The following is a 14,811-nucleotide window of genomic DNA, read 5'->3' on the forward strand; positions in this document are numbered from 1 at the left end:
GCGATCCTCGGATTGTAGTAGCACTTATCCAGCATTTTGACCTCATTAATGTGTTAATGATGCAAAACAGTTCAAAACAAACATGAGAAGTTATAGTACAATGAAACAGTCATCAATCTTGAGTAAAACGGAAAGATTTAAGCTGCTGAATGCAAGCAAATCTTCACAGCAGTGCTCCCAAAGCCAGTAGAAAGCCTTCCCTGGACAGTAGAGACAAATATGGCCGCAAAAGCCGGATTTGTTAAATGTATATTTAGCACATTCCAACACCAGGCCTGACATTCTAATCATTCCCATTATCAGCTTTATATTCTTCCAGTATTCAGTGTGATACCCCCCCCCCCCCCCCCCCCCCCGCCGCTGTGTGTAAGCTGCCACTCTGACTGATTGACAGTGCTCAAGTGGCCTATGAAAATCTGCTGTGTGTGTGTGTGTGTGTGTGTGTTGTGTTGATGTTCTTATCTGGAAACCTGATTTATTGCAGTTTCCGTGCCACTGACTGTCAGTCATTGTGATTGACAGCTCTCAGGTTTAAAGGCCTGTGCTGAGGCAGGCTCTGTGTTCAAACACACACACACACACACACACACTCTTATCTCCTGTCTCCTGCTCTCTGAGCTGGCACTGAGATTGGCATTAACACTGATGTGATTAGTGATGGTTACAGTAAACCCTGATGGTCATTCCTACTCACTGACAGCTAATTCACACAGCATATGTATATATTCACACACAAACGGATGAGCCAAAACATTACGACCAGTGGACCAGTGTCTAATACACTTTCAGTCCTCTGGGAGACTGAAGAGAAAGTGTCCTGATCTACTGACTAGTGCTTTTCTATAGGGATTAAGCAAGGTGTGTATGTGTATGTACGCTTATTGACAAAATGAAAAAAAAAAAAAAAAAACTCACCCCAAATGCAGTTATCTTTCAGGCAGATATGAAAATTGTTACGGTGTAACAGTGCTTCCCTTGCTGCCATATAACAAGGCTCTCAGAAGCAACTTTGGGTAGTGCACCTCTTGGCGAGAGATCGTTAACTGCCAGACACGCCTCTACAACATGCTATTATCGCTGTATTTAGTGAGCAACATATAGGCTAACAAAAAGAAACTTTTCTAATAAATGCTTTCTGAAACGTTACTCTGTGCTGTATTGTGTTAATCCGTGTCACTGTAATTTGACTGGGATGGATCATAAATGACAGGGAACCTAAAGTGGCAGTAATTTTTGCTCCATGCTTCAGAGAAACATTTAAATATGGGACAGGATGGAATAGTTTCATACACTGTACTAAGGAATGTATCATGCAAACACCTGCTCTCTTCCGATTGGATAGACACATTATGTTGGACGGTTTCATTTGCATTTCATTTCGTCTTTGGCACATTTCATGCAAAGTATCAAAAACAGGCACCAATTATTATTATTATTTTTTTTTTATAGGCCTTTCAGCACTCGATGCCTTTTTGGTATTGAATTTCGATACCCAGCCCTAGTGCTAACTAAGAGCACCTTGGGAGTGATGTGGGGAGAGAGCGCCATCTACCCTCCCAGAGAGAGCATGGCCAATTGTTCTCTCTCAGGCTCCGGCTGCTGATGGCAAACAGCATGTTCAAGATTCAAACTGGCGATCCTTGAATCATAGGGGCAATTGTCCAACATTTGATTAGACACAGCATGTTGGACGGTTTCATTTGCATAAAGTTCACCTCAGCTCCACTTTACGTCACACCTAATCTCCCAGACTTGATGCTTCGCTCGGCTGCATTTGATGGAACTAACGCTTCCTATTGAAAATGAATAGGGTTCATTTTGGTTCAATGACGGACAGACCAGTGCTAATGTAAAGACATTTTGTGAAGTTGACAGACTGACAATTCTCCCGTTTTTCCATGGCGTAACTGAGTCAATGCCAAAATCAAGAGAATGGCAAGGTTGGGCAGCACCGGGACAAAATATCATAAACAGGGCATCTAAAAACATGGAAAGAAGTCCAAAAGAAAACAGAAAGAAAGAAAAGCTAGCTTTTAAATTTGTGTCAAATACTTTTGCCACTCAGAGAGATGCAATATTAACTTATTTTCCTCAATAAATAATTGAGTTGGTATGATATTTGTGTCTCATTTGTTTGATTTAGTTCTCCTTTTCTACTTTTAGGAAAATCTGGTTGTGTTTTAGTTCAGGTTTGTGCAGAATCTAGCATCGAGCTTCAAGCACCACTCTAAGCTGAAGCTCTTGCCACAGTGAACCTGTCATGCGTTTGTATAATGTAGCTTGAGCTGATTCTCTCTCTTTCTTTCTCCCCCCTCTCTCTCTCTGTCTCTCTCTCTCTTTTTCTGTGTCTCACTCTCTTTTGTCTTTTCCTGTTTCTCTCTCTCTCTTTTTCTCTTTCTCTCTCTCACTCTTTCTCTCTCTGTCTCTCTCTTTTTCTTTTTCTCTCTTTCTGTTTCTTTCTCTCACTCTCTTTTTCTCTTTCTCTGTTTCTCTCACTCTTACTCTCTCAATCTCACTGGCTCTCACTCTTTCTCTCTCTCACTGTCTCTCACTCTCTTTTTCTTTCTCTATTTCTCTCTCTCTTTCACTTTTACTCTCTCTCACTCTCTCACGCTCTTTCTCTCACTGTCTCTCACTCTCTTTTTCTCTTTCTGTTTCTCTCTCACTCTCTTTTTCTCTTTCTCTATCTCTCTCTCTCACTCTTACTCTCTCTCTCGCTCTCACTGTCTCTCACTCTTTCTCTCTCACTCTCTTTTTCTCTTTCTCTTTTTCTCTTTCTCTATTTCTCTCGCTCTCACTGTCTCTCACTCTTTCTCTCTCACTCTCTCTTTTTCTCTTTCTGTTTCTCTCTCTCACTCTCTTTTTCTCTTTCTCTATTTCTCTCACTCTTACTCTCTCTCTCAATCTCACTGTCTCTCACTCTTTCTCTCTCTCACTCTTTCTCTCTCTCACTGTCTCTCACTCTCTTTTTCTTTCTCTATTTCTCTCTCTCTTTCACTTTTACTCTCTCTCACTCTCTCACACTCTTTCTCTCACTCTCTTTTTCTCTTTCTGTTTCTCTCTCACTCTCTTTTTCTCTTTCTCTATTTCTCTCTCTCACTCTTACTCTCTCTCTCGCTCTCACTGTCTCTCACTCTTTCTCTCTCACTCTCTTTTTCTCTTTCTCTATTTCTCTCGCTCTCACTGTCTCTCACTCTTTCTCTCTCACTGTCTCTCACTCTTTCTCTTTCACTGTCTTTCTCTCTCTCTCTCTCTCTCTCTCTCACACTGTCTTAATCTCTCCTTCTCCTGTTACAGTATGTACACACACACACACTGCTGGTGCAGAAGTAAGGCTGTGCAGAGCTGCTGTATAAAATGATAAATGGAGCTTCAGTGGAAAGAGACTAATTGTTCTCATTAAAAGAGAAAACACAAATCAATTTTGCTCAAGCAGGGGAGGCTTGAAGGACACTGTAGTTATTGCAGAAAGCAGATTTCATCTCTGCTGGAGTGGGGTTGCGTAAGCAGGGCCCGAAGGCAGCGATCACGTTTGAATGCTAATTCTGGAACAGGACAGTCTGTGATTAATCTGTGCTGCTGTTGTGTTAAAGACATCGGGTTGGTTCAGACTGAGTGCAGATCTAAAAGAAGAGAACAGGAGAGAACACTGAACTGAGAAAGAGGAACAGATTGTGAACAGATTTAAAAACTTGTAAAGCGCCGTGAATTATGTAATATTATCTTCATGTTATTTTGGCCCGTGACAAGTTCTGAGTATTTTATAATGCTGAGAATCAACTGACACCGTGCCAACAGTCTTAAGTAATGCAGCCCCACAGTTTAGAGAAGATTTACTGCTGATTAACAATATGCTGATAGAACAATAATGTACTTGAACTATATGCAGAATAATTAACGTGTAGTATATCTCCTTATACTTACAGTTTTATCTGCATTTCAGTGTCCTTAGAAAAAATATACTTAATTTGACTGTGCTAATTGTGTTCTAGTGATGAACCTAATAAAAATATATACTTAGCATTCTTTTTTTATTGTGCTTTTTAATGATAAAACTATACCTTTACTAAATGTGTTCTAGGCGCCTATATTTCTGCAATAAAATTGTACTTTAGAGAAATTTACTACCAAAACATACATTTTTTTGATGACAAATTAAAACTGTGAACTTGTATGTGTTAAAATTTTACTTTTAAAAGTAAATTTAGTGTAGGTAATAGAACACTTTTAATATGTTTTAATGTTCAGTTGGACACAGCTCACACAAATATACTTAAATTGTATTAAATAGTGGTGACATCATTTTTTTAAGCGAATTTACAATTTACAAATTAGTATTTCCAAAATAACATAACTTAAGTTCAGACCTATTTCAGCATAACTTAAGTGTACGTTTTTCAGTACTGAAGAAAAATAACATTTCTGTACTGATTAATTGAGTGATGTTTTTAATATCTTCTAATTCAGTCTGGCTGACCCATCTGACCGTTTACACACAATCTGTACGTATGTGTGTGTGTAGTGAGACATGCTCTGAGCTATGATGTTCTTTAACGAATACTGATGTATCTTTTGGGTTTCTATAGCGTTTTTATTAGCATTATCATTAGTGTTAGCCTCCACAGGGATTTGAATGTGCTTAAACACAAAGAAAAGTGTTTGGTAAAATTGTGAGCAGTGCTAAGTGCTAGTAAATGGAGCCCGACAGCTCTACACTGAGGAACCCTAAATGTTCCGGTCATCCCGGGCCCTTTTAGCTAGCGGTACGTCCCATGTAGCTTGTCGTAACACGGTAAACACGCAGACTAAAGCTGTACTTCAGCAGAATAGCTTTATGGTTCCTGACAACCTGACTGGTAGAATTCATACATAAGGTGCACCGGATTAAAAGGCGCACTGATGATTTTTAGGACAATAGTGAGAAAAATAGATAATCAATTAATATATCTGTTAGCAGTTGGTGAATTTGCAATGATTTGGGTTTCTATAGCGTGTGCTTATTAGCATTAGCATTAGTGTTAGCCTCCACACAGTTGTGAATGTGATGTTCATGCATAATTAAAAAAAAAAGAAAGGTGTTTGGTGAAATTGAGCATTCATGTAATAATTTTATATAGTTACAGATATTATGTTTGTATGTATGTTTTTAAGCTCCACTGTGAAATAGTCACACTGCAGAATCTAACTAAACTCTTTGATTTACCTTCTGAGAACTCTTCTTAGTGCTGCCGGCTGACAAGTAATGTCTGTTAATGGAGCCTTTAAAACACCAGATGGCGCTGTGGACATTGTGTTTAAAAAAAAAGACTCAGAACTGGATTGGGATTAAAAGAGCTAACTTTCACTTGTGAAAAGACTTTTTTCTTTTTTATTAATTGTTAATCCTGTATGTGTGTGTTTGTGTGTGTGTGTGTGACAGGAATCGTGTCCAAATCCTTCGAGTGCCGTCTGAAGGGTCAGGGGGCATCATATGTGGAGACGGAAGTTGCGTTTGCTCCGGACGAGGGGCGACTGGGCTCAGAGGCGCTGCAGCAGGTCATCATCATCCAAGGCTATGGCGAAGGGGGTGCTATGGAGCAGGAGCTGGAGGAGTCTGCGGCCGCCACGCTGCACACGCTCGCCATGACGCACACGCACGCTCAGCTACAGGTGGCGCAGGTGCTGCACATTACTGAAGACGGGCAGGTCATCCCCTGCCACAAGGTGGCGCCATCTGAGACCAATCTGCCTGAGGGAACGACGCAGTACCTGCTGGTAGAGGGGCAAGAGGAGGGCCAGAGTGGCCAGGGGCAGACCGGAGTCAGCCAGGTGCTGTCGGAGTCCTCCACTGCTTTGGACGCCCTGCTCTGTGCAGTGTCAGAAATCGGCCAGCAGGGCGGCGCTGGAGAGACGGAAATCATCACAACCGAGCAACAGGTCCAAACCCAGGTGGAGGAGCACGGGGAGGTGCAGGTGTACGGGGAGGTAGTTGAAGGTGAGGGGGCGGGGTCAGTAGGCGTGGTTACGCAGGTGGTCGGCCACGCCCACCAGGACACACCTGAAGAGGTGGTACAGGAGGTGCTGCAGTTCGCTGCGAGCCAGTTGATGATGAAGGAGGGGCTGACGCAGGTCATCGTGAATGACGAGGGGACACATTACATCGTAACAGAGCTGGACGACTCCACCCTGCAGGTGGAGGGCGCTGTGTATGCACACAGTGAGGGGGCGGAGTCTGGAGAAGTGGTGGATGACCAGCAGAGCAAGGGTGCAGTAACGTATTCACACATCAGCCTTAACCAAGAAGCTCAGGAATAAAGTGGGCGGGCCTGGTGCCCTTGGTCCCTCCTCCTTTTGCTTGCTCAGTCTGTCTGACTCCGCCCTCTTCTTCTCTTCTTGCCTTACTAGCTCAGTAGCTGAAGCAAGCTCTGATTGGAGAGCTGTAGCAAATTCATGTTGGGTCTACTGATCATTTTCTCATTGTTTCTAATTAAATCTTATTTTAAGGAGTAAAATTCGTAGCTTCATTACGAATCACATCTCTTCATGAACTCTGTGTTTTTCTTGTTTTTTCTTTTTTTATCTGTAAACAGTCACAACCAAAATTATTGATGGTACGTTAACCAGAGGTTCTCCATAAAATCTATGCTGTATTATTATTTAATTTTTTTTTAACACGTCTGCATATAAATACTTTATAAATACAGTGTCACAGTGTTTGTTTTGGTTCTCAGTGTTTTGTTAAGTGTTTTAATTCAGAAAATCCTCTTTGGTTTGTTTTGCATGATCTGAAACGTCTCTGAGTCAAATGCAGCCAATGTTCAGTGGTGGACTTTCTGTTTAGTACAACTTGGCTATCAATGCTTTTCAATAAATTTGAAGCTTATTAAGTGTGTAATGTGTTTCTTTAGCAGTTTGTGTTGGAGGAATTTAACTCTTTTAGTGGACGGTACTTGAGTCTTTACATACAGAAGGCATTTTACATACAGAAAAAGGTTGTGAAAGGTTTATAAAGAAGTACAAAGGCTGACAACATGAATAATACAATGGCTAACAAAGCAGACATGCGCTAGACAAAGGTGTAAACCGATATTAGAAAACATTTGGTACACGTCCCCAAACACATGTTAAGAAGATCAGACTTTTTATAGATCCCTGTTCTTTAAATTAAACTAACTCTGCCCATTCACTCCTGATTATTATCCAATTGATTAAAAAAACACCCGAATCTTATTTTATTATTATTTTTAAATAATTTATTTCTAACTGTTTCCCCTTTTCCCAGAGTTTAGCTAGTTCAATTGTCCCACTCATTCAGCTGCTACTCAGCTGTATATCCCCCATCACTAGTGATGCCACAAGAACACAACAAAGGTGAAGACAGTACATGCCTCCTCCGATACATGTGAAGTCAGCCACCATCTCTTTTTGAACTGCAGCTGATGCAGCATTGCTAAGTAGCATCACAGCGCACTCGGAGGAAAGCGCATTGACTCAGTTCCTATACATCAGCTCACAGATGCAGCCTTGTGCTAATCGACATCACCCTAGGAGTGATGAGGGGAAAGAGCACCATCTACCCACCCAGTGAGAGCAGAGCTAATTGTGCACTTTCAGGGCTCTGGCAGCTGATGCAAGCTGCATGACCGGGATTCTATACAGTGATCTCCTGATCATAGTGGCACGGCTTTAGACTGCTGGACCACTCGGCACCCGTTCTGACTCTCACTTTCCGACTTTCAAATGATGTGATCATCCTTAAGGTTAACATACTTTTGCCGCCCACAAATATGTGGTATTAAATAATTTTCCTCTGTAAATAAATGACTATAGCCCTATCTGGACGGAATTAGTTTCTCAGGGGGACGTCTGTGAAAAATATTTCATAGTTTTACTCAGTGGTTAAACTTTTGCATCCAGACTGTAATTGAAAAAACAGGAGGACCAGTGACCAGAGCCTTGTCACGTGATATCAGGTTTTGCACATGGAGCACGATGGCGGCATCTAAGTGCTCTAAAAGACACTAGAACAGAAAAGAGACACAGACTCGATTTCGATTTGGGACAAAGTAAAATTTCAGCAACAATTCGTAAGTTCAGTTCACAACAACAAAGTTGTGATTTCTATGGAAACGCACGCCCAAAGTGTAATTACGGCACGTGACAGTGGTCAAATAGCTATTTTATTAAACGCGAGGTGACGAAACTCAGATATGTGCCTCTGGACAGGACTAAAATGACCTTACAACCACGGAGTTCAGCGAAAACTATAGGTAATTCAGCCTGTAATTTTCTCAGAGGACGTCAGAGAAACAACAAGAGAGTACATGGTCATTTCGGACGAGAATAAAATCACAGAGGTCCCCCTATAAAAGAGAAAATGACCCCAGAACCCCCCTGAGAAACGAATCCCGTCCGGATAGGGCTTAAGTTGAATAATTATCCGCTTTTTAAGTTGCTAAAATGAAAGCTATTCAGAAATATAGAAACTTCTAAGGTTTCACAAACTCCCAACTTCCAAGCACCAGTATTCCTCTCAGTGTTGCTTGCACAAACATAGTCTTCAGATAGGGAAACTGTGAGGAGTTCAGACAGAATTGTGTTCAGCTACACAGCTAAATCTGAGCGATTAGCATTAGTCTATTAATATCTAAAATTGTACTCAGGGACATGCAGCATTGTGTACATTGTCCATTTCTCTCTCTCTCTCTCTCTCTCTCTCTCTCTCTCTCTCTCTTTCTCAGCACCTGGCCAGGGCTCAGATCACAGACCAAAGACTCCCCGGGAACCCCTCACACACAGACACACACCCGCATACACACACACACACTCGCACACAGACGGGAGGAAGATGGCGGTATCTCTGCGGGTGCGTGTGGTGTGAATAAGCTGTCAGTGTGAGTATTGTTGAGGCTGAGCCAGAGCGACAATGGCAGCGTGTCAAACTCCCAGAGTTACCCACAATCCCCTGCAGAAACACACACCAGCAGCATCTGCACAGCTATAGACAGATAGGTATAGGAGGAGGAGGAAGAGGAGGAGGAGGTGGAGGGGGCCGAGGCAAGAAAAGAAAGGAGGACGAGACAGATGGGTGACAGGAAGAAAGAAAGGAGGCGAAGGAGAGATGAAAGGAGCAGAGAATCGTTCCCACTGAGACACCTGCAGGAGTTCAGAGGGTTAAAGAGAGACCGGGGCCGGATAAAGAACCTACAGTGATCAGCCTTCAGCCCTGAGACGACCGGGAACACAAGTACAGCTAAACCCGACACTGTTCACTTTAATCACACGGATTTCACTTATATTACTATCAATATTAATCACTTTAATATTCACACCGGAACAAAACAACCAATATATGGTAACATATTCTCTAGAACCATCAAATATAATCAAGAGGAAGATGGATGATCACAAGATCACAAGCCATCAAACCAAGCTAAACTGCTTGATTTATTTGCACCAGGAGTGACATAAAGTTATCCAAAAGCAGTGTGTAAGACTGGTGGAGGAGAACATGCCAAGATGCATGAAAACTGTGATTAAAAACCAGGGTTATTCCACCAAATATTGATTTTTGAACTCTTAAAATTTTATGAATATGAACTTTTATTTAATTTAATATGAACGTTTATTTAGTTATTTATTTAATGTCAAATAAATGCTCTAAATGACCATTTTTTTGTTTGGAATTTGGGAGAAATGTTGTCTGTAGTTTATAGAATAAAACCACAATGTTCATTTTACTCAATCATATACCTATAAATAGTAAAATCATAGACTTTTACAGTAGAAAGCTGGACACTGTGCACACCAAGTCGCATCAATTCAAGTGGCCTGTGTACATCAGCAAGCTCTATTAACAATGAAATACTTATGTAATTACTGTTATTAGTTAAACCTGATCCCATAACATTTTTTTTTTTTTGGAAAATAACCTTTTATCTGGGAGAGACAACATGTACTCCCAGTTTGTGTGTGTCCCACACACACACTGGCCATGAGCCACAGTAATTACAGTGTGTGTGTGTGTTTACAGGTGAATAATCAGTGTAGCAGAGTGTTGTTTTTTTTGTCGTTGTCTAAATGAATTATGCATCATCACGGTGACGCTAATTGTCGTGTTTGATATGCTAACTGTCGGGTTAATTTGTTGACATTATAATTAGCTGGCGGAGCTCCGCTGTGATAGGCCGTGGTGTCCCTGTGACTATGTTGCTGTGACAACAATTTGGATCCATAATTGGACTGAATTTGTTGACTGAGTCAGGAACGACTGAATTGAGCCGATTGTATGAATACAGAGGAAGAATCAGTTTACTGTCATATTATATCATATAATACCATATCTAAAAGCTTTAATAATTTAAAGGACCATTAAGGATTAAATTGTCTGTAATAACTCACAACACAATCAGGATGTAAACATGCTGAGTTTAAGCAGCGGCACCTCTTGTCAGCAGATCTTCAGACAATATTTTCTTTTTGATCTTGTACGTCACATTATCTGTGTGTGTTGTAGCCACCGACTGTCATTCCCCTAGTCCCATTTCCACACTCAGGGTTGTCAGGTGTAGACAACAGCATGCAAACTGTGTGTTGCAGCCATTTAAACGGGCAAGCTGGCTGTTTTTTTGCTAAACAGGTAATCATTGAGGTTCAGTAAGGTTGCTAACCATAGTTGTTACTGATTGTCCCTTAAACTGTTAAAATCACAACTCTGTTAGTTTAGTATGAATTTAATTAGCTTTTTATTAATGAACACCTAAGAGAGCAAGGACTGAGAACAGTAAATGTGTACACAGAGTGCTGCAATCTATTGTGCGATGAGCATTATCCTGCTAAAAAATGCTAATTGCAATCTCTGCCATGAGAGGTAACACATCTGTCTAACTTACGCTATATGCGATTGTTCCACAGATCATCACACCTGCAGTTGGGGCAGTGGTGTGTCGCTCCACAAGAAGGCAGGATTGAAACACCAACCACAAGGCATCCATATTTAAATCCAACTCTGATTGGGTCCAGTCTGCAGTAGTTGAGGTTTCTCGTTCATGACACCAATGGTAATGAAGACAATGGAGGCTAGCTGACTGATGGCTTAGATGGGGCAACTCGTTGAAATGACCATCCTGCTTCTCCCTATCAAAGTCTGTCAACTGGCCAAATGTCTTTGAGTACATCAAAGAGGCCTGTCTTGCAGTGAACGATCTCTCACCAAGAGGTACACTAACTACCCAACGCTTCAGACCACATATAATTTGTATAGGTACTTACCACATAAATGAATGCCAAGTTTTGCAGTAATCTGGAATGTTATTTTTTGAGCATAATAATTTATTAATGAATATACAGCTCTAGCTAAAAAAAAAGAGAGCACTTAAAAATGGGGAGTTTCTTTGATTTTACCAAATTGAAAACCTCTGGAATATAATCAAGAGGAAGATGGATGATCACAAGCCATCAAACCAAACTGAACTGCTTGAATTTTTGCACCAGGAGTAAAGGCATAAAGTTATCCAAAAGCAGTGTGTAATGCCTAGATGCATGAAAACTGATGATTCCACAAAACATTGATTTCTGAATTCTTAAAACTTAATGAATATGAACTTGTTTTCTTTGCATTATTTGAGGTCTGAAAGCTCTGCATCTTTTTTGTTATTTCAGCCATTTCTCATTTTCTGCAAATAAATGCTCTAAATGAAAATATTTTTATTTGGAATTTGGGAGAAATGTTGTCTGTAGTTTATAGAATAAAACTACAATGTTCATTTTACTTAAACATAAACCTATAAATAGCAAAATCAGAGAAACTGATTCAGAAACTGAGGTGGTCTCTTAAATATTTCCAGAGCTGTATATATTATAGTCTATAGTATAGATTCTTTTTTGGATATTAAATTACATAACACCCATCATGTCATCATTAACGAGACTGGTCTTGAAAACAAGAGACTCGTCATCTGTGAGTGTGAATGCATGGTTAACGTGTGTGTGTGTGTGTGTGTGTGAGAGAGAGAGAGAGTGTATATGGGACTGAATTAAGTGTGTTAGTGTTAGCATTTGCACTGCTGCACTGTTCCAGCACTCTACTCTCTACAGACTAATTACAGCCTCTCACTCTCCACACTTAATCAGCTAGGAGTGTGTGTGTGTGTTTGTAGGTGTGTGTGTGCACGCAGGTACCGGAGGTGATTAAGGGGGCTTCCCTTCCTTTAGGGACCCTTCCTATGAGAAGGTTTAAATAAGATAATAAGGATCAGACCAGCGGTGTGCGTTAGTGACGAGTGTGTTTGAGTGGCAATAGGTGTGTTAGTGTGTGTGTGTGACACTGTTGCCTTTAACCACAAAGCTCATTAATGCCTTACTTTCACAGCCATATAATTACCAAGAAGCCCCTCTCTGTCTCTTTAGCTGTCTTTCTGACTGTTTGTGTGTCTTTCTGACTGTCTGTCTTTCTCTTTCTTATTGATAATCTTACTGAAGAAAATCTTTGAAAGCCTTGGTTCTTTACTTAGTTTCATAATTCTCTTTTAACTATTATCTAAAGCAGAGGTTCCAATACGACCTACACATCATGCTTCTCTATGGCCACATTCACATACAAACCACATTGCTAAAATCCGAGTTTTTGCTCAGATAGGATTTGGCTTCCCGGTTCACATTCACAAATGTAAGTGATTTTGGAATGTAATGTTAACGAATCTCCCTGTAACGCTTCACATACTCACATTTCGCCCTGCTGGCTGAGCACCGTGCTTCGTCTGACGGAGGGATCTATACCCACTGTCCATGGCAGGTCAGCAGATGAGGAAGATCTAAGCACTTTTAACCCTTGTGTGGTGTTTGGGTCTGTGGGACCCGTTTTCATTTTTCATCAAATGATACTAAAAAATTTTTTTCTAACTCAAACTCTTTGGCATTGACTCATTTTTTGTGAAAAACATTTATCAAACCACATTTTCTATAAACACACACTGTACACCCATCCACCCCCCCAACCATTTATATTACATAAAGTATGTTTGGCCAAGGGCTAATAAACATTGCTTCATTTGTAAATTTGAAACTAAACTAATTTTCTACTCATATCTTGAGTTTAATTCATTTTCTTTTACATTTTATTAAAATAACTAATAAAAAAGTAGCACTTTTTGAAAGAAATGTAACATAAGAAAGGTAAAGGGCAAATATTAACCATGTAAGCTGTTTATATTGCTTGCAATTTAGGTGAAGCAAGCATGTGTAAAGCATTTTAATGTAAAATTGCTTAATTTTGTTGAATTAAATACAAGTAACAAAGTAAACGAGTAACAAAAATATGAACACCACACAAGGGTTAAATAGTGAGAAGCAACACATTGCTGAGTGATGGCTGTATGTGATGGCTCCACAGATCTAGGCCTCCATACTCAAACCTGACTTTTACTGGATCCAGTCTGCAGTAGTCCAGGTTTCTCATTCACAAGACCAGTGCAAACAAAGGCAATGGAGTTTAGCTGACTGATGGCCTAGATGGGGCACACCATAGAGGCCTGTTTAGCAGGGAAAGATCTCTCACCAAGAGGTACACTACCCAAAAACAGCAGTTCTGATTCAATCCATGATAGTCTGGCACAACACCAGTTGTTTGCAGTCTTTGGTGACATTGACATGGTGTTAAAGACCATGTTAAAGTTGTTGAAATGGTCTGCATGCATGTAGTTCTGCATCATGCAGCCGTCTGCCAGTGGTGCTGGCACAGAGAAACGTTAGGATTCACTGAGGGCATCACTGCTCACTGAATGTCTCCACGCACGTTGATTTTTCTGTCGATTCTTCATTGCCATGATTCATGTAGGTCTCCCAGGTCCTTCATGTCGCTAGTGTTTGGCTTCAATCCACTACATACAAATAGTTGCGTTCCCGTTGGTTGATTCCTTCCGGGTGTAACTATTTTTTGACGCTGACTGTAAGTTTGCAATATATAAACTCTCACAGCGGCGCTGCAGGTGATGGCTGGACAAAGCGAGTTCTAATTAATGAAGGCCCTGTCGAACTGTAATTTCCTTCAGAGGATATAAAAAAACTGCAGGGAAAGGTTACAGAGACCTTTACTGTGTCCAAATTACCATCCTCATGAATATTAATGACTCTAATGAAGACAACCTTTACTTCATCAAGAGTGCTCTGGTGCATGATCTCTTTCTTTCTGTATCCCTTTCTCTTCAACACACACGCATATGTGCAACACCAATGCCGTTATCCACTGAGGAGTGAAGCTATCGTTATTGTGTCATGAATAACTTATACAATAACTCTCCTATGCCACCTATTTGATAACAATGCAGCATATTGTAATGTGGGTGCAGAGGAACATGGTCAGTACACTGCTTTTACACCTACTTTGTTTGGTCTGGACCTTTAGACCATTTTTGATTTGGTCCAAACCAAAGTAACAGGTGTAAAAATCGATTTTTTTTGTCCAGCCAAAAGAGAAGGTCTTGGTCTGAATTGCCTGAACCATGATCTGGTTTGTTTTGCAGTGCAGGCCTTTTTTAGATGTTTTGGACGTTTAGACCAATTACATGAAGTTTAGGCAGGCAATCATCACCCACTAAACAACAGAAGAAGAAAAAGAACAGGTGTTGTGTGTGTTGTGTAGACGCAAAACCTTTTACAAACCAATTAATGTAAATTATACCACAGTTAGTTCCGACCCTGCAATGTGATTGGCTGAGAGGCATTTTATGAGTGACATTATTATTATGAGTGACATTATTAACCAGTATTATCAACCACTGTATCCGAAGCTCTCCATGTATTACTCCACTACATACAGGTAACCTAGCAACAATT

At 40.6% G+C, this 14,811-nt stretch overlaps 1 protein-coding gene across 1 annotated transcript in view; it reads left to right on the plus strand.

Annotated features, from left to right (window-relative positions):
• The window catches only part of znf407 (zinc finger protein 407), a 42,908-nt gene extending 36,520 nt beyond the window's left edge, over positions 1-6,388 (plus strand). The window contains exon 9 of the mRNA XM_049476826.1: positions 5,420-6,388. Within this exon, the coding sequence (XP_049332783.1) occupies positions 5,420-6,294 (875 nt within the window). The 3' untranslated portion in view covers positions 6,295-6,388. The remainder of the gene's footprint in view (positions 1-5,419) is intronic.
• Positions 6,389-14,811: the final 8,423 nt, after the last annotated feature.

Source organism: Astyanax mexicanus, chromosome 4, assembly GCF_023375975.1.
Source record: "Astyanax mexicanus isolate ESR-SI-001 chromosome 4, AstMex3_surface, whole genome shotgun sequence".
In the NCBI taxonomy this organism is placed as follows: Eukaryota; Metazoa; Chordata; class Actinopteri; order Characiformes; family Acestrorhamphidae; genus Astyanax; species Astyanax mexicanus.